Source organism: Protopterus annectens, chromosome 14.part0, assembly GCF_019279795.1.
Source record: "Protopterus annectens isolate FY-2018-M chromosome 14.part0, PAN1.0, whole genome shotgun sequence".
Lineage (NCBI taxonomy): Eukaryota > Metazoa > Chordata > Ceratodontiformes > Protopteridae > Protopterus > Protopterus annectens.
This window is the reverse complement of record NC_056748.1, coordinates 912,480,060-912,501,484: the sequence shown is the minus strand read 5'-3', so window position 1 is coordinate 912,501,484 and position 21,425 is coordinate 912,480,060. Positions and strand designations below refer to the sequence as shown.

Sequence of the window (21,425 nt, the reverse complement as noted above, 5' to 3'; positions counted from 1 at the left end):
ACAAGTTATCTGTCTACTTCCTCTACAGAATGTCAAGGCAAAGACCGTGCTGAAACTCTTAGGGACCATGGCCTCCACCGTAATGTTAGTCCTTCTCACCAGATTACATATGCGAATTCTCCAATGGCTTTTATCGTCCCAGTGGTCCTTTCAACAACTGCCTCTCTCACCACATTATCATAACAAAGTCTTGCAAAAAGGACCTCTGTTGGTGGATTCAAACCGTCCAACTAACAGGTACTCCATTCCTTCCTTGCCAACCCCTTTGCTGCTGTGACCAAGGATGCCTTACAGATAGGGTGGGGGGGGCATTATCTAGGCAGGACTGTCCAAGGCACATGACAAGGTCACGAGGCTCACCTGCATATCAATGTCCTAGAGATGAGAGCAGTGCTTCTAGCATTGCAAACACTTCACAACTCTCTTCCTCTAGCAATCCAATCAGACAACATATCAGTGGTATGGTACCTCAACAAACAAGGTGGAACCAGATCTTACCCCCCTGTGTGGAGAGGCACTTCGTGTTTGGGAGAGGGCAATCTCTTCCCAACGCTTTCTGGTGGCAACGCACATTCCAGGGACAAACAATGTGATAGCCGACAAACTCAGCAGGGCAATCTTGATGCTTTGAGTGGTCTCTGAATCAGGAAGTAGCGGAGCAGAGCTTCTGCAAATGGGGACGTCCTTGCTGTGATCTCTTTGCCAGTACGATCAACTCCAAATGCAGCGGGTACTTTTTCCTTATTCACCCTCTGGGGGGGAGTCACCAAGAGATGCACTTGTTCATGATTGGCCCGTGGGACTCCTTTATACTTTCCCTCCCTTTCCTCTCAGGTCCATAGTGATTCAGAAAGCGAAGCTTGGGAAGCAAAATGATTCTCATCACTCCTTACTGGCCTCATCAGATTTGGTTCCCCTTTTTCAGGCCTCGTCTACTAGACGATCCATGGACTCTGGACCCAGTGCCAGACCTATTGACATATATGTCAGGCTCCCTTCACCCCTGCCTCCACACCCTCAACTTGACAGTGTGGCTGCTCCAATTCCAACCCTAGTCAGGCTTCATGATTTTTCACCTGCTGTGACCCACATCCTCACATCTTCGCTTAAACCTTCCACTAGGAAGTTAAACACTAGCAAATGGAGGAGGTTTTCCATCTGGGCTGAAGAAGGGAATGTAGATTACACTGCATCCATCCCAATGGTTTTAGAATTTCTGTCTGAACTGTTCCATCAGGAGTCTGCTGCTGCCACAATTAAGGTCCAATTAGCAGCTATATCTAATTTTCATCTGGCCAACTTGAGTCTAATTTGATGTCACACAGATGTGTAAAACCTTCTTTAAAGGTGCTACTGTGCTGAGACCCCCCTTCAGGAACCGGTAGCTTCATGGGATCTGAACTTTGTTCTGTCCAAACTAACTTTGCCGCCTTTTGAACCTGCTCATTCGTGCCTACTGAAATTTCTGTCTTGGAAGACTTTGTTTCTAGTAGCCATCACATCAGCTAGACGAGTATCTGTTACAAGCAGTGTCTATAAAGCCCCCTTATTTGACTTTCCACAAAGATAGTTTCTCTTCGTACAAATCCTTCCTTTATCCCTAAAGTTTGCTCTCACACTAATTTGATCCAAACTATAGAATTTACCAGTGTTTTTCCCTAATCATTCTACACCAGCAGAATACAAATTTCATCAATTGGATGTTTACAGACAATTGCGGTTCTACCTTCACAGGACTAAGGAACTGTAAGAAAGTCAGACCTATTGTTCGTATCCTTTTCTGATTCTAGAGTAGGTTTACCAGTCTCTAAAATTACTCTGTCGAATTGGATTTCCAGCTGTATTTCCTTCATTTACTCCTCCAATAGTAAATCTCTACCATTCAAGATTAAGGCTCATTCTACTCGATCCTAGTATACATATGCTGCCTTCCAAGCCAGAGCTCCAATTCACAGTATTTGTTCAGCAGCAACTTGGGCTACCCCTCATACCTTTATCACTCATTACAAATTGGACCTGATCTCAAGGGGTAGAGCCTCCTTTGGTTCTACGGTACTCAGGAGTATTTGTCTGTGAGCCACCCAAGAATAAGGTGCTAGGGATGCTGTCCCATGTGTAAGAATGAAGGCGAGATCGGACTACAGAACTTAAAGAATTTATGTACTCACCATAACGTTCCATGTTTGTAGTCCATCTTGCCCTACATTCTTACGAATCCTCCCACCTACCCCCATCCAGGAAGGATCTGGAGACAGGATAGTCTTACCTTGGTGGGGTGGGGACCTTTCATTATTGTTCTTTCTGGATAACCTTATTTCTGTCTAGCTATAGTTTAGCAGCAAACAAGATCTGGGGATTGTACCAGTGCACTATGGGATACCTAATTAGCCACGAGCCAACTAAGACTTTGAGCTTTGTAATAGGTCGAGTCAGAGCCGAGGATTGGTTCCGAACCCATATGTAAGAATGAAGGGTGAGATGGACTACAAACATGGAACGTTATGGTGAGTACATAACTTCTTTTTAATGGGATTGGATGTCAAAAAAAGATCTGATAAGGTCCATTGATGATAATTATGGGAGGTGTTCCACACAACAGGGTTTCTTGAGGACCTCTTAGAATTGGTCCAAGAGATTAATGAAGGATTAAAAGCAGTGCTAAAGCTAAGTAGTAGAATCACACCAGTGTGTAATATGTAACAAGGAACTAAGGCAGGTATGCCCACTGCCTCACACCCTATTCACTATGTACATGGAACCTTTAGCACAAAAAGTCAGTCTGTCAGAAATGGAGAGTAGGAAAAATTTGTACTGTTTGTGGATGACCTTGTGCGCTACATAAGGCTGGAAATTGATATCCTGAGGTTATTTGAAATATTGAGGCAGTTTGCAATAATTTTGGGTTATATGGTAAATGAGAAAGTGAAGGCTATTTATGTCAGCTATGTTCCCTCATCTTTGGTTCCAGAATACTCATACTTATGGGGGCACAATAAATTGAAATACGTTGGATTCCATTTAACAAGTAATACCAACAAGACTGCAGAATAGACATGGAAGTATGTCAAGACTAGTATGTTAAAACTGAGAATTTTTAGAACAGACCTTGACCCCAGGATTCAAGTTGTCAATGTTTAACATCACCCTGATATATGCTGCATAGGTCTTGACGTATGACCTGGGAGGAAATATTAAAATCAAGTACAAGAAATGATGAAATGTATATGGGGCAAAAAGACCAAGATTAGACTAGGCTGCAGTGGCATTAGTGGAAGAGCACTAGCAGTTCCACACGGGTTCATATTACATAATCGAACTTTTACAAGTTTGAAGGCTATATGGTCAAAACCATATGTTCAAACTTGCAAAAGTTCGAATACGTAAAAAAAAGTTAGCTGACGGTGGTAAGCAAGGGGGCCAAGCCCCCCTGCAAACCCCCCCCCCCGCTCTTTAAATATATCAACTTCGAGATCGCACTACAGTGCATTAAAGGGCGATCTTCCCTTTCAGCACTGTAGTGCGATCTCGGAGTTGGTATATTTAAAGACCGGGGGTGGTGGGGGGTGCAGGGTGGCTTACCCCCCTGCTTACAGCAGTTAGGGTTTTTCTTTTTCTTTTAGATGTTCAAATTTTTGAAACTTCTAACATATGGGTTCAACCTTATTACGTTCAAAGTTTCAACAATTCGATTATGTAATAGGAACCCGTTCCACACTGAGGAATATTGCAGGGCAGCCCAAATAAGATGAGGCTATTACATCCCAAGCAAAGAATACGAATCCAGGTGGAAAAATATGGCACTGAGGCAGGGGGCAGGGAGGAAGACAGTGTAATAATGTGGAAGTTAAATGTATGTGCATTTAACATTAAACTGAGTAGAGTAGGACACACCTCAGTGCGATACGTCAGACACTGAAGTGTTGACTAGAGGGTTCCAAGTGTGGAAATCTGAGTTATGATCCACTGGATTGGCAAGCCAGTAACTAGGTTTTGGTACATCAGTGTTAGCAAGGTGGGTGGGTGACAGAGGAGAAAGTATTTTTGGGAGCAATTAAGGAGACCAGAATTAAGTGGGCTGAGTATGTGGAAGCATACAAACAAGAAGTAAGAGAATTGCTGGAGTATAGAAGTCTGTATGGTATCCGGGGGAAGTATTAGAGTGAAATTAAAAGGAGAAAGATGAGTATGCCTGACTTGGACTCAGAGAAACAAGAACAGAGGAGACAAATAATATGAGGCTAGTGAGCAAGACTACACAATGCATTAGTAAAAGGCAGGGGTTAACTGGTAAGCAAGCAGATAAAAATGGCAAAGACTACCTGAAAAAGGAGGTCACAAGAGAAAAGTGGATGTAAATATGCATCACTCTTTGGACTGTGACAGAAGATAAGAGAGCAAAAAGATTTGCCTGGAAATGCGTGTACAAGTGTTTTTGCATGCCAGACAAGATGTTCCAAGTCTAACTAGTTTTAGAGATGTGATTTAAACCAAACTGAAGATGCATTTTCTGGGAATGTAAGCTTGGCTTCCATAAAAGAGAGGTATAGAAATGTAATGCAGAAAATTCTAAACTATGAAAGAGAAATGTCATTAATAGAGTTCTATACCAGCTGTATAGATGTCACCATGTCAAGAACTTAGTAAACTGTATTAGTAGGTGCTAAAAAGGAGGTGGCAGTGCATAGAACAGATAGTAAATTTAGTGAATGAGATAAAATTAAGGGAACGGGAATCATTTAAAAAGTAGAAAAAGTTAAGTACAGATAAGAAAAAAGGCTACGTGGGGAAACCATTCAACTAGCCCAATTAAAAAAAAAAAGGTAGGGAAGAAGCAAAAAAAGCAACAAGAGGTGACGAGGTACATGGGGGGGGGGGGGAGCCACATGTATAATAAAGGGATGACGGTGATGAGTGACTAAAAAGTAATTAGCGATTTCATCCTGGATATGTTTGAATTGGGTTGTGCCTAATGATTAGCTGCATAAAAAGAGTAATTGAACTGTGAAGTCATGTTAAGTCTAGAGCAGTGATTTTCAACCTTTTTTATCTCATGGCACACACAAACTTATTACAAAAATCTCGCGGCACACCAAAAAATATTACATTGTTTGCCGAAATTACAAAAAATAGTTATAAGTTTGATTGATTTAAGAAGTATTTTCCTCTTGTTTTACTTGCTTTTAATATTTAATGAGATATCTGAGCTTGACATTGTGTTTTGTGCGGTCAATATTGGAAAGGCATACTCTTAAGTCATCTTCCACAGTTTCCAGCCATGATCTATTCTTGTTTGTGCAAATCAAGCTTTTCCACGAATATGACATGGAGAAAGGAAGAAGTGTTTGTTAGCTCAAACATTTCTACTGCATTCTCTTCTCATTCTTTCTTCCCAAAGCATTAGTTTTTCTTTGAAAGCATTAATTTTATAGGTGGAAGTAAGAATATTTTCATACTTTCCTTGTATACTTTTATTAAGTGTGTTCAGAGGCTGAAATAATTCAGCAAGAAATGCAACCTTATTGCACCAAAGCTAATCACTGAGAGAAAATGTGCTAACTGAGATTGTTGAGTTGTCAGAAAAGTTGCAACTTCCTCCTTTAGTTCATAAAATCTTGATAGAACTCTACCACACGATAACTACCTATAGTCTGTCAGTCTGGTAGGGAAGAGAGTCTGTAACCTGCAGAACAAAAGCTTAGTTTCATGCAACTCAACTTTCCCTCCCTAGTTAATTGTTCCAAATACCTTGATTCATTTGCTAATTTTCTCCACTGCATTCATCCACTTTTCCATTTTCTGACAAATCACGTAATCCTAAACCACATTGTCATATAGGGTGAATCAGCTTATCCCACTTAACTCTTGTACTCTTCCACTGTGGGTGATAAAAATATTCCTGACCTGTATATAAAGCCAAAGGGACTAAAATCCATATTCATTGCTTGCAAATTACTTCCCATATCCATAATTAAGAGAGTCATGCTTCTCATATGTTTTTAGTCTCTTCCTATGGCCTTGTCTGCCATAACAGAATCATTTTTAAGCCATACACATAAATACTTCATCTTACCATGTCCTCATAAACAAGTATATTGACGGGCCAATTCATATGTAGGTACACAGTTTACTGCTATAGCTTTTGTTTTACCTAATTTATTTTATATCCCGAAAAGACTTCAAGCTGTGCCAAAATGTTCCACACCATCAAAATGCCCACTTTCAAGATTTAAGTACAAAATAGAAAATATAGCTAACTTTTTTGATTACCATAACTGTTACATTTTTGAATTTCAGGCCTTTTCTTTAAAAATGTTGCTGAACATAAAGCAAATAACAAGGGGCAAAGAAGACCTTGCCTGGTTCCTCTGTTAAAAAACACAGCTTGTCAGAGAGAAACATTCCTACCTTAATTCTTGCCTCCAGCCCTTCATATATCTTCCCTATTGACCCTATCATTCTATCAGTGAATGCAGATACTACCACTGGTCAACTCAAAATCTTAATTGACTGTACTGAATGCTTTCACTACATCAAGACCCACAAAAGCAGCAGCATTTTCTTAAATTTTGCTTCTGTGTTTAATCAGCATTCTACTGATATTCTCAATTGTTTGCCTTCCCTTCATGAAACCACACTGATTCTAGGTAGGACTATCACTTTTAGTAACAGATTGTCCATTCTCCTGGCTAGTATATAGACAAATACTTGATGATCACAGTTTCAAATTAAAATGGGTCTTGATGTTTTTTTTTATCCTTTTTGGATAATACAGCCACAACAGCTTTCTTCCAAGATGCCCCCCCCCACTTTAAAATATTGTTAAGCAAAAGCGTCTACATCTTTATCACTTTCTTTTCCCCAACTTGCAGGATTCCACAGGAATGCTATCGATTCCTGGAGACTTTCCTGTTGATTAATTACACACCATTTTTATCTTGTGCCTTCCTATCTTAGCTTTTATTTCTAAAAACTCATCTTCCTCTAACATTGGCATAGTTAAGTCTTCCATAAATATTTCTATTTGTGTTTTTTCTTGGTTCCTCTGCTTTATACAAATTTCCACAGAATTTACAAAATATCTCAACACCTCTACACAGGGTTTCTCGTTATTTTCTTGTCATATGCTCCATAAGTTTGTCAACAACCATTTCAAATTTCTGCTTACTATGTCATCAAGCTAAGAGTTTTTTTTTTCTTTTTTCGCTCTGGACCTGGTATCAAAATTGTTTCCATTACAACAGCCTTTTTAAACTCAAGCATATTATCCAAATGCTTCCTAATTTTTCCTTTGGGCTTATCAGTTCCTTTTGCACTGCTTTAACCTTTGAAAACTCTGGTAAATAATTTTTAATAATTTTCCCTATATTTCTTTCTCTCTCATTTCTATCCTTAGCTATCCCTTCTGAAGACATATCTGCCTTCTCTAATAACTTTTGAATAATTTCCAATACCCATTCCTTAAACCACTTTATTTTTAACAAATTAGGAAATTTAGTGTCTCATTTCTACTTCATTACCTTGCATCTTTCTTAGTCTTTATTGGTGTGTGATCTAAAACAGCTGATGCATTTCAAATGTCATTTCTATCCAGTCAAGCCTAGTTATTTTCCTAGGAAAATATGTAAATTTTGTCAGAGTTCCTGCTACTAGATTCACACCTTCCATTCAAAATATTCTCATGTATTTCATCAGAAATCTACCCTCTTTGATTATGTTTTGCCTTCTACGTCCCCAGTAAACCTCATTACTGCAAATCCGATTCCCCAAGCATTTCACTTTAAAAAAAAAAAAAAAAAACTCAAAATTCAATATATGTAACCCTCCCCATAACCTTTAACCAAGTGATTGTACTAAGAACTAAGTGACTATGTAGTTTTCTGAAACTTTTTGATAAAACCTCTTATTCATTCCTTGCATGGACTGCATAATCTCTCCTGCCAAAAGTTCAAATGTTGAGTATTTTTTCTCATCGTATGTACATTATTGCTTCTGAGGATGGGAAGTGCTCAATTTTTTTATTTATTTTTGTTGCCTCATAGTTAGACGTTGCCCGTTCGATTCTCAGTTAGAGCGTCTTCTGTGTGGCGACATGCGTGAATGGGCATTCCTTCGCTGAAGGTTGTGCATTAGGCCCGGCAAGCCAGTATGTAAAAATCTACTGCCATTCATTAGTGGACTTAGTTCTGCTGTGGCGACCCCTAACCGGGAAAAGCCATAAGAAACAAAATTTATTTTTATTTTTTACTAACCAAGCTGGTCTGAAAAAGGTCCAAATGAATCTGTGTTCTGCTCCAGAAAATAAATTTAAATAAGTAAATAAATGAAGAAAGGTGCACAGAGTGAAAAGACTTCGAACTCCAAAAGAAGGCACCTGAACTACAGAGCCACATGACATGAAGTAATAATGTTGTTTGCACCACTGTGCCACCATTTTTTTACTTCATTTACAAAACATTCACTAACTCTAAAAATTCAGTAATAACTCACCACATAAGACCTTCAAACTCTGCATATATATCATTATTTTGGTATTTGCTGGTGAGAGCAGTTAAGAATGTTGTTCAAACCATCAAGAAACTACTGTAAATTACAACCCAGAGGAAGAGGAAATTACACTCGAAGCAAAACAACTGCTAACAGAAATCCTGCTATTCTCTTTCCGAGTTCATAAAAGCAATATTTAAAAGTTTATTTTTGGACCTTTGCCCCCCCCCCCCAAAAAAATTATTTTTGTCTTTGTCCATATTTCTTTCGCTAAGAAGTTGAGAGTGAACAAATTTTGACCTAAACAATGTAGCTTTTCTTTTTTAAAAGTTAAATGTTTGCTTTTGAATTAACAATGACAACTGGTGATGCATTCAACATTACTAACAAGCACTATTACTGGGTGATGTATAAGTATACAACGTGACTTTTGCAAACAGCTCCATCTGACAGTAGCAGTTCTGCCACTTAAGTTCTTTTATTTTTTTTTATTTATTGTTTGCTAAGTGGGTTAGTCCTCAGCTTAGAAGTCAATTTTCAGGGGACCCAAGGTGATCTTTATATGACTGCATGGAAATTTATGCCAAGCACAGAGGAATTTCCCCTACTCCTTTTTGAAGTGCCATTGGATCTTTTACATCCACTTGGAGCTACCATGAAGTCAAAAAGAATAAGCCTCGATTTAAAATCTAATTTAAAGGATGGTATGTCCTCTGGGTACCAGACCCATAATGCTGCACTGTAGTGTCAGCAAATTGAAAACCTAATCACCAGGAGTGGGAATGGAGCACACAGCTTTGTGTTTTGCAGTCTAAAAATCTTCAAATAGAAGTGGATTGCTTTCACACACATTCATTCACACACACTTTCTCTTCTGCATTCATACACACATTCACACACGCAAGATCGCCATCACTCTTTCCAGATCTCTCACACTCAGTCACTTCTTTATTCTACACACATTCATTCACTCACGCACACACCATCTCTTCTGCATTCATACAAACATTCACTCAGACATGCAGACAGAAAAGTACCAGACATACACACATGCACACTGTTACAGTGGTAGGCCTCCCGATGTCCCAGTTGCTACAGCATTACAAAAATAGATGACTGATTAAGAATAAATTGTAGTTTATTGTTTTATTTCTTTTGCTACTGTCTTAACCTGTGATACTTGAAGTATGCATACAGTATAAGGCTTACACCAGCTGTAGGGCACCAAACAAGTAAGCTCTCAAATGTCCCACTTTGGTTCCTTGAGGACCACATTGGGAAAGGAGTTGAGCATGACAGAAATTATCTGTTCTGGGGAATCCATATATAGTTCTGGCACCCAAGAAAGTATTCAGATTTTACAAACCACACAGGAAATAATCAGTGACATTTTAGTTTCAGACTTCATATCCTACAGAAAATTTTTGTAACTACAAATACAAAATATTACAGGTTGAGAGGTAGATCAGTACTACTGGCATTTACCTTAATGTAATTTTAATTCACAGTATTCTGGCATTTTTATTTATCCAAGTCTTTCACGTTTCTAATACTATGATGGGAATGGACCCCCCATTCCTAAGTCAAAGTATGATTAAAGTTCATGAAATTAGTATTGTTTAACTCTTTTGATGTTAGCCAAAAGTGCTCTTTGCAGCACCCACAATGTACCCAGTAATGACTCCTCCTGCAATTCGTATGGTGTTACATGAACTGATACCATATCTAAATACAATTGTAAATTCTTTTTTATAAGACCAGTTGCTCCTACTACTATTGGAACTGTCCTGGGTGTCTTTCTTCCACATGGCTCTCGTTTCTGCCTGCAGCTCAAGGTATTTTATGACTTTTTGTCTCTCTCTATGCAAGACACTGTAGTCACTAGGTGTGGCGATTTCAGTGCTACTTTTGTCTTTTCTTGGACCACTATATCCGGTTTGCTAGCATCTATCTTTTGAACTGTTGGTATTGGCTGATCCCATGTGATGTAAACTTCCATTTCCTATAAACTTCATTTCCTGTGAGTCTTTGTGGCTCATGTTTCCAGCGTTTTTCAGTCACTTCGATACCATAATGTTTGCACAATCTCCAGTGCAACAGTCTCGCCACATTATTATGCCTTTCAGTATACAGTCCCTCTGCCGTTAGTGTGTCGCATCCAGCAACAAGGTGCGTGACCATTTCCAATTTGGTTTTACAAAACTTACATATGTCTGTTTCTCCCACATGTTCAATGGACTTTGTAAACCAGTGTGTATGTAGCCCACTATCTTGAGCTGCCAATATTAACCTTTCTTTTCTTGATGGTGAATTCACCTCTCCTTAGCCATTCCTGCATTCATTGATCAACATGAGGCTCTTCCAGAAATTTTCTGTACTTGCAACTATATTTGTTTTTTCCACATTTCTTGCCTTCTCATCTGGTCCTTCACCTTATATTCTTTCTTTTGTTTTTTAGCACGTTCAGTTGTTGCCTGGTTTTTATCTACTTCTGGTTTGGTTTCCATCCCTGCTTGACATCAATATGCTTCTGCTAAATTAAGCATAGATGTCATCTTAGATTTATTCTCATGTTTCAAAATGTTCACTACATTTTATCATGTGAGGTTAACAGATATGTGTGGAGTCCCACTATTGTAGATTTATACATGTAATCAACTTCAGGGCGGCCCATCCCTCCTTCGGAACAGGGAATATATAATCCTGGTTATACACTGATTTTTCTAAATCATTTGGTGAGCATGAAGCATCCTTGTTTTAATATCCATTCTATCCAACACTTTTTGGGGCCAGTCAATCACTCAAACTATAAGTTAGGACAGGAACAGCAAATTGATTTATGGCTTGGATCTTGTTCCTAGATGTTGATGCTGTTTTCAGGATTAATTTAAGCCTTCTAAAGTACTCCTTACTGAGCTCTGTTCACATTTGTTCATGTTTTATTGCTGATCCTTCATCAATTCCCAAGTATTTATACACTCCCTCTTGCTCAAGTTCTTTTATATCACATTCGTGTCCCAAACTGATGTTTTCCTGGTGCTGCAGTTTTCCTTTTTTAAAGGTTGCTTTTGCACATTTATCAAGACCAAATGACATTCCAATATCATCTGAAAAAGTTTTGACAAACTGCAGCTGTGCTTTCAGTTCCTCATCTGATGAGCTATACAGTTTTAAATCATTGACAAAGAGAAGATAATTCATTAAACTTTGTTTTTTAGAAGCCAAATTGTAGCCAAGGCCTAAGCTGTTTAAGTAAACAGCTTAATGGATTAATGGCAAGCCCGAATAATAACAGTGACAGAGTCACCCTGGAATATCCCCCTTTGGATTTTTATCCCTGGGATAATAATCTGTCCTTTATCATGGCTTAATTGGAAAGTGGTCTGCCAGTGTTTCATGGTTACTGTAATGTAATCAATCAATGTAGGGTGCATCTTATGCATTTTAAGCACTCTTTTATCCATGAATGTGTGATACTGTCAAGTGCTTTTTTGTAGTCAATCCATGCCATACTTAGATTCTTCCCCTTCTTACAGTTGTCCACTATAACTTTAACAACAAATGATCCTTTGTTCCATATGACATTCTTTTATTGCCCTTTTGTTCTACTGCCATAATTGAGTTTTCTTCTAAATGACTATAAACTTTGTCGGCGTCAATTCCCGTGCATAGTTTATACGTCGTCGGAAGGCAAGTTATTGGTCTATATTTTTAGGGTACCTTGCAGGTTCATTCTTAAGAGCATTGTTTATCCTGTTAACCAGTGTGATGTCTGTTCAGGGTGTGCATATAAATAGTTATTAATCATGACAAGATCCTCGTGCAAAGAAGTTAATACTGTCCCTTGGGTCTGATGTCCGGTCAAAAGATATTTGCTAGAGTCAGTACAGTACTCAGTAGTACAATTTCAATGGTCACTGCTCACACTTTCACCTTATGGCTTGTTTTGGTTATGACTATCCAGCTCTAAACAATGCGCCTAATATTCAGCAGAAATGCGGTTGGAGGAGGATGTCATTTAAAAATAAATCACCTGACTGCAACCTCCATTCGCATCTCTGATGTTATATTAGGCATGTTTGGGGATAGTATGCTTTGTAAAGAGAAGAAACTGAAGTGTGGGAGTTAAGTGACTTTTATTTCTCTAAAGAGAATAGTCATGTTTTTGTGGCACACCAGTTGAAACCCCCTGATCTAGAGCAACAACCAGGAAGAAATAAATGTGCACCATTCATGAGGATTGCACCAGGTTTTCAAAGTTTGTTTGAACAAAAATTATTTCTGTCTTAAAAAAAAATCTGTTGACCATTTCTGCTTGTCTGCTTTGTATCTCCCCATTTCTTCCTATTCCTTAGTCAGAATCGTTTTTGAAAGGGGTTTTATAAATCTGTCCACCTAGAAAAACAGTGGTCCCTCTTTGGGATCTGAATTTTGTGCTTGAGAAGCTTGGTCTATTTCCATTTGAACCAGTTGATTAGCCTGATTTGAGATTCTTAACATGGAAGACTGTTTTACTGCTTGCTCTAACTTCTGCTAGAAGAGAATCAGAGTTTGTCTCTTACCTTGAGTCAGCCCTACCTCATTTTCCCCAAGGGTAGGGTTTCTAATCCTCCTCTAATGCAAAAAGTGGTCTCAGTTTACCTTGCACCCAGTCTGTTAATTTCCATGTCTTGTTCCAGAACTAAAAAACAAGGGAAAAAGATTTCTTCATACTCTGGATGTCCACAGGTAGCTCAGATAATACAAAGCTTATCAGCTGTTTGTCTGCTATAAAACATCGACAAAGCAGGCTGTTTCTAGATTGTCTCCTGCTGTTTCTTTTTGCTGTTCTCACCATAAGTCACTTCAGGCAGGGTTATGACCCACTCCACCAGGGCTTTGGCTTCTTTTGTGGCTTTCTTGCAAACTGGTGCACTCGAAGTATTCTAGAGGCAGCAGCTTGATCCCTTGTATATACTTACAGAAAGCAGTACAAACAGGATTTCTTTTCCAGGCCTAGAAAGGCTTTGGTAGGGCCATTCTCCATGAGATATTAGGTTTTCTTCCTCTTCCCTTTTGGTGTACCAGCTGTTGTAAACTTAGATCACTGCTGCAACCTCAGCTATTTCGTTAATGCTGAACATAATACAAATGAGTACACTTATTAACGTAGTAGTAGAAGTTCTAATAGATCACTACTGTTGTCAGTCCCTTTCTGTATTCATGATGTTGTATTGCCAGGGTGGGATTGTATATATTCATATGTACATAATTAGTTTCCTAGCCTTTTTCCTTTTGGGCCATTGCCCTCCTCCTTAGCACAAGAAAGCCCTGAAGCTTTTGACATTATAACTGCTTTTTATATGGAGCTGTCCTTGAACTCCTGGCAGTTAGTGGGTGGAAGGAGCCCCTAATCTTTGAAAAGCTGGTTAGTCATAGCTTTGGCAGGATATAACCCAGAATAGCTAAGACTATGGCAACAATGATCTATTAGAACATATGTTTATGGCAAATGTACTTACAACTGTACTTTCATATTCTCACTGTTTTTATTATTGCTTAAACTGTGATTCCAAGAGCTTGGCCTCTTCATCTTGTTGCTTCAGGACCTTCTCCTATGGAGTATTTGCCATTTGGTGTTTTCCAGCGTTGATTTCCCAGTAGGTTTAGTCTTCATTGCTTAGTATTCTTCCTAGCGGTTGCCCACTACAGAAGGCCTCTGAATTTGGATGTAACCAATATGTAGTCTCACTATCAGCACATGACGGGGATTTCTAATGATCTTTCTTGTCTTCTGGCTGATGGATTTCTGTACAAGTTGAGTAGCCTTATAGTTCATGGAGTTTTTGTATACATTGTTTTGTCTTGCAGGTTGTTTGAGTGGTTTGGTGGTTGGAACTGAGTGGAGCCATGGTTGAGTGTACTCTCCTATTCACAGCACTTGATGTGATAACATGCATCAGCAGGAAGGCATGCAGTCCCTGCATGTGGAAATGAGAACAATTGCACCAAGCCAAGGTTATTAGAAAAGAAATGACAGCAGTTATGCTCTCCAGTAGGACCTTTAAGCAGGTCATCTGTTGAAGCTAATACCTGTTGTGCACTTCTTAGATTTATTGTTCTAGTCCCATTTGTTGCCTTAATAGCTGAGTGGTCTAGGAGTGGTGCAGTTATGCAAGCAAGGATTGTAGTATTTTGCTTTAGGGGTACATGGTTTCTCCATGAATGTCTGGTGACATTACTGGAACTGGGTGTGTGTTGGCATTTCCTGAGACTGTCACTTGCTTCCATCAGAGATGGAAGCCTCATTCCCATACCATCCTTGAGATGAATGCCTCTACTGGGTGCCTGATTTGCACTGAGGAGCTTGAGTGGTATGCTCTGTGGCAAAGTGCTGGCTCAGATTTTTTTTTTCCCTCTTCCAGTCAGCTTTTCCATCTTCAGGACTGCTGATAGTCTGGGTCATCTGGGGATGTAATTAGGTCTTCATCCCTCTACAGCACAGCCTTATCTGATGTAATTTCTTAGTTATAACTTTAAAATATGTTCTGGTGGCTTTGGTCTTGAGTATCTTAAAGTGATCAATTTTACTATTTTTGTAATCTGATCCATAACAGATTTGTTTTACTACTTGGATGTTATTTCTTCCTTAGGTGCGACATGGTGCTGGCACTGGGTTGCGAGAGATACTTAAAGTTCACGGAAGAAGTGGAGGAAAAATGGCAGACTGCACTTTAGATGAGGTACTGTTTCATTTATTGCTTAAGTTTTTCTTAAATTATTTCATAATTGCCCTTTGAATTTAGGAAGATTTTAAGGTACAGCTTTCTCTGTGTTGAGTAGTCTCCCTGTATGGATGCCTGCTGAACAGCAACCACCAGAAATGTACCAGATGTGGCCCACTAAGCAGTGGTCCCAAAACAGTTTGCTTGAGGCATGTGGCAGTATCCTGGGAGATGAGCTATAGACTTTAATATAGGGAAGTTTGTCCTGCTCAATTTGCTGCTACTGTGACCCTTTCCAGAGCATTATGATGTTCTTTGAATACTTTTAATCTGTGGACATCTCATTTCTAGTAGTGACCATTAGAAATCATAGCAGAGTCCCAGATAGAAAAATACTTTACTTGTACTCTTTAATCTGTTTGTAGAGGACTTCTGTATCTCCACAGGAAATGGGCTTCTATTCCTTTGTCAGGCAGTGGTATTTCCTTCAAGTGTCTTCATGCTGTGCAAGTACAAGTTTGCTTTATTCCCTCTCTTTTTCCTTATGGCTTCACTGTACAATAAGCTTATTCCACTTGTTTCTTTTTGCTTTTTGCAGGATAAGTTCCACAAACTCTAATTCTACCTGGAAACATTTTTTCTTCCATTTATAGGTTTTTATTTCCAGGGCTGAAGTCATCCCTGCAAAACCTAAATCATTTGTTTGATGTGGTTAAAAAAAAATTAAAAGTACTGTAATTGGACTCAACACCTCCCTTATAGTTGCACATTTCTTAACTTTTTAAACTCAGCTCTTCTGAGAAAAGAAGTAGAAGGCATATCTGCTCCATGGTGTACTGTAATACCAAAATCCTAATGGTCCAAAGGAACAAAGCCAGGAAAGAGTGGAGGAAAAGAAAGCAATCGGTCAGTACAGAGTGCTTGGAAACAAAGTAAAAATTTCACAAAGAGGAAAAAAAATATTTAACAACCTCCAGGTTAGTCGCACCCCTTTTGGAACAGCATTAAGTTACTGAAATCTGGCAAATCTGCAATACAAAGCCCACTCCCCAGTGCTGCAATTGTAGTGCTGCATGGAAAGTTATTTCTTCAGGATTCAACCACTATTCTACGACAGAATAACCCCTCTAGCAATAACACTAAAACTGACATTAGTACTTCTGATTGGCCCACTGAGTGTTATCCTCAAATTATACCCTACACCGTCCTCAACAGATTACATGTTATGGAAACGATCCTATATTATTCCATTTCACAAATGAGAAAAACTACATTATCAGATTTCAGACAATTCTCCATTCTGTTTCTTCTATCCAGAATTCTAGAAAAGTGTATAAATAAACTAATAGCCTTACAAAACACAGCCTCCTGTACTTGATCCAACATGGCTTCAGATCTGATCTCAGTACTGATGCAGCTATTTTATCGTAAGTGCTGATGTTCATCGTGTGACACTGCTGCAGTCATTACACTTGGGTTATCCTGCCGCCAGGCGGTTCCCCAGCCGGCCTGAGTTCCAAAGTCTTGGTCCTTCATCGGTTGCTGTCGCCTCCTCCCTGACGTCAGTGCGACAGGGGTATACAAGATGCAGCCGATGCCATTTTCTTCAGTCTTTCTTGCCGCGCGGTGCCCGAAGCAAAAGCAGTTTGCAAGTGCCGGTCGGCCTACTCCTGAGATTTTCATTCTGAATCCAGAACCAAAGTCTTCTACAAAGCTAAGTACCCCGTTGGGGAAACTTTTTCTTGCCTCAGACCGATGTCAGTAAAAGTTAATAACTGTAATTCTTGTGGGAAGCAAATACCTCATAAGGATTTCCATTCTTATTGTATCCCATGCCTAGGCCCAGACCACGACGTTACTGGTTGTCGGTTTTGTGCTAGGTTTAATAAACGCACTATTAAATGTCTGTTTGATTTTGCCCGACATTACTTTGGCAGAAAATTTAATTATACCATTGATGTCTCAGTTGAAACAAAAAATGCTTCCAGATACAGATCCTCCTAATTTTAAAGAAATGCAGGATTTATTGCATGCCACTGAACAAGTGGGAAAGCATACTTTGCAATGTGGTTTTGATTCTTTAGAGGCCTCATGCAGAACAGCAGTTACAGGCTCTGTCATTAGAAGACATGCATGGTTAAAAGAACATACGTTACCAGATTATGTTAAAGCTAAATTACTGGATGCACCTTTACAGCAGGATGTTTTATTTGGAGTTAAGGCAGAAGAGGTATTAAAGAAAATGGAGGATAAGGCAAAATCTATGCAAACAGTGAAGGATTTCTTACAGGGTCAGCCTCCTCGATTTAGTAGAAACTGGCCAACAAAGAATTGGTCCTTTCCAGTTAATGACAGACCTCAAAGGGGCAGATACAGACAGCCAAGAGGTAGAGGTCAACCACAAGGTCTTTACAGGCCTCCACAATGGGGTGCATCAGGCCAGAAAGAAGGGGAAGACGGGCACCAACCATATAAAAAACAGCCCCAATGACTTCCCACTCCAGCTGCCAAACAACTCACTCTTGGGAGACCCTTTGGGAGGAAAACTGGCATTTATCACAATTGGCATATGATCACCCAAGACAAATGGGTTCTCAATATTTCAAAAGGTTACAGGTTCCACTTTCACACTCTGCCAAGATTAAAAGGAATGCCAAATCTGCCACTAAATTAATGGGCAGAGGCCCAAAAACAGATTATGGCACTCATGAACATGGGAGCTATTCAAAAGGTACCACCACAGGAACAAGTGCAAGGATTTTACTCAAGACTCTTTCTGGTTCCCAGAAAAGACAAAGCCTGGAGGCCCATTCTGGATCTTTCTTCACTAAACACTTACCTGGATGTTCCGAAATTTAAAATGTTGACATTACAGCAGCTTCTTCCCATGCTGGGCAAGCAAGCTTGGCTCGTGACTTTGGACTCAAGGAGTCATACCTGCATGTTCCTATTAGACAAAACTGCAGAAGATACCTCAGGTTCTTAGCTGGTCCAATGCACTATCAATTCTCTGCACTGCTCTTTGGATTATCTACTGCGCCCAGGGTCTTCACAAAGTGCCTGGCACCAGTAATTGCATTTTGCAGACAGAAAGGAATTCAAATTTACCCATACCTGGACGACTGCCTGATTCAAGCAGAGAGCAAGGACATTCTTCTACAGCATCTGGCATTTGTAAAAAAGTTAAGTTGCCTGGGGTACACAGTAAACGAAAAGAAATCAAAACTAGTGCCCTCACAAGAGATAATATTCCTGGGTGCCAGCTTGAACACAACGGCCCAGATAGCTTTTCTCATGCCAGACATGCAAGGACAGATGCACAATACTTTCAATTGATGGCAACAAAGACCCAACTCCCTGCAAGAAAACTTCTGCAGGCCTTGGGCTTCATGGCATCTTGCATACTACTAATTCCATATGAGGAAACTACAGTGGTACCTAAAGAATGTATGGTCTCAACACTGTCAAAGTTTGGAAACAGTTATACCACTAATACCTTGCCTTCAACAGGAGTTTCGATGGTGGGCTCAAGCTTGTCACCTCAAGGGACAGCCTTTCACTCAACCCACAGTCAGGCAAACACTGACAACAGACGCATTGGATTACGCCTGGGGAGCACACATGGCAGGAAAATGTATTCAGGGCAAGTGGCCCGCAGAACAAAGGCATCCTCACATCAATCAAAAAGAGATGCTAGCTGTACAAAATGCCCTTATAGTTTTCAAGGACCTGTTGCATCCAGGACAACTACTACTAAAGACAGAGACAACACCACAGTTATGTGGTACATAAACAAGCAAGGGGGCACTCACTCCTACCCCCTCTGCAGACAAGCCATGACCTTGTGGAACACAGCTATAAACTATTAAGTTCATCTACAAGCACAATTCCTACCAGGAGAGAAAAACACACTGGCAGACAACTTGAGCAGAAATATCATGGATCCCCATCAATGGGAATTGAATCCTCAAATATTCAGAATGATAAAGAAATGGTGGAGCCCGGACATAGATCTGTTTGCCTACCCAATGAATTGCCAGCTAAAGAAATTCTGCACAAGGAGTTACCATCCGCAAGCATGGAAAGTGGATGCCCACTCATTCAGCTGGACAAACCTACAAGTATATGCTTTTCCACCACTGCCTCTTCTCCCAAAGGTACTCATAAAAGCCAGGCAAGAAGAGCCAAAAATGATCCTGATTGCACCAGACTGGCCACACCAGCACTGGTACCCAATCTTAAAAAACTTAGCACATGGACCACCCTGGATTTTGCCTCAAATACCACATCTGCTGTCGCAGCACAACAATCAGTTACTCCACAGCCAGCTAAAGACACTAAACCTAGATGCATGGAAGATTCCCTAGCCACGCAAGCAATGCCTCTCTCCAAAGCAGTTATGGATGTCATTCTGGAGGCCAGAAGGCCTAGTACCAGGAAAGCCTACTCGGATAAATGGACGAGATTCTGTGCCTGGAACCAGGCTCACAGCCTTGATCCTCTTGTGCCAAACATTCCTCAGATACTACAATATTTGACTGAGATGCTGGATAAAGGCCTCTCCTTTTCATCCATCAAGATCCACGCCTCTGCCATCTCTGCACATTACAACACGGATTCACCAGTTTTCTCTAATCCTTTGCTAAAACAGTACCTCAGAGGGGCTAAAAACATAATACCGCCCCGTAGAGCACCTACTCCAACTTGGGACCTCAACTTTGTTTTGGAAAAATTAACTTCACCTCCTTTTGAACCAGCTAGAACGGCAGAATTAAAATACATTTCTTGGAAAACTGCTCTGCTCCAGGCAATAACTTCTGCAAGAAGAGTTTCAGAATTACAGGCACTAATGGCAGTGGAACCTTCCCTCATTTTCCACCAGGACAGGGTGTCCTTAAGAACTAACCCTACGTTTATGCCTAAGGTGGTTTCAAGTGTGTCTCTAAACCAAACCATTCACTTGCCTACTTTTTATCCAAAACCACAGAATAAAGGGGAAAGACTGCTGCATTCATTGGACATTCACAGGCAGTTATGCTTCTACTTGGACAAAACCAAAGCTTTCAGAAAATCTGAGCAATTATTGGTAGCATATGCTGCAGCAGCATAGGGAAAAGCTATTTCAAAACAGACCATTTCCAAATGGATAGGACACGCATACGTTTCTGCTATACGCACCATGGAAAACCTGTGCCTAACAGCATTAGATCTCTCTCCACCAGGGCAACAGCCACTTCAACTGCCTACCTCAGAGGAGTACCTACAAAAGATATTTTGGAAGCAGCAACATGGAGTTCTGTGCATACCTTCACCAAGCATTACCATCTGCCTCTATACTCTATGTCCAGAGCTGGCTTCGCCTCTGCAGTGCTGCAGGGCCTTATAGCCACCCCTAATGCCTTATAGAACCAACCACCCTACCTCAGCTTTGGGATTCTACCCAAGTGTAATGACTGCAGCAGTGTCACACGAACATAGTACAGTTTTGTACCTACCATAAGTGTAGATGTTCGAGTGTAGACACTGCTGCAGTCCAGGTTACCCTCCCTCCTTCCCCTCTTACTGGCTAGCACGCACCTAGTTCCTCTACCTTTTACTACCTATGGGGAGTATTTGTTGGTAGCTGAAAGTATGTTTGCATTTCTTATGTATGTTTTATTAGCAATTTGAATTGCCTACCTATTTGGGGGCACCTGACATCTGAGGCAAGAAAAACTGAAGAAAATGGCGTCTGCTGCATCTTGTATACCCCTGTCGCACTGACGTCATGGAGGAGGCGACAGCAACCGACGCCGGACCAAGACTTTGGAACTCAGGCCGGCTGAGGAACCGCCTGACTGCAGGATAACCCAAGTGTAATGACTGCAGCAGTGTCTACACTCTAACATCTACATTTATGGTAGGTACAAAACTGTACTTTCTAACTTGTTAGTACAACTAATTTCACTTCTACCATATTCCTCAACATATTGTAAGCATTCACTGTTTTCCTTCTCAAATGACAAGAGTAATTATACTTGTAAAATACTTCTCTAATGGTTCATTAGCTCCCTCTCTGACATGCTAGTTTTCTGCAAATATGCTTATTCAGCTTTTACTCATATTTACATTAGGAATTCTCCAAGGTTCTATTCTGTAGAATAGAATGTGTGTTGTACCTTTAAGAATAATTTCCAAGATCATCTGTGTGCATATAAATACCAAGCACATGTTAGCTTCAGTGCCATTTTGAAAGTG

At 40.1% G+C, this 21,425-nt stretch overlaps 1 protein-coding gene across 1 annotated transcript in view; it reads left to right on the top strand.

The window, feature by feature from the left end:
- Nucleotides 1–21,425, top strand: part of BTAF1 (B-TFIID TATA-box binding protein associated factor 1) — a 3,603,226-nt gene that overhangs the window by 856,664 nt on the left and 2,725,137 nt on the right. The window contains exon 12 of the mRNA XM_044055641.1: nt 15,117–15,206. Coding sequence (XP_043911576.1) covers nt 15,117–15,206 — 90 coding nt within the window. The remainder of the gene's footprint in view (nt 1–15,116; nt 15,207–21,425) is intronic.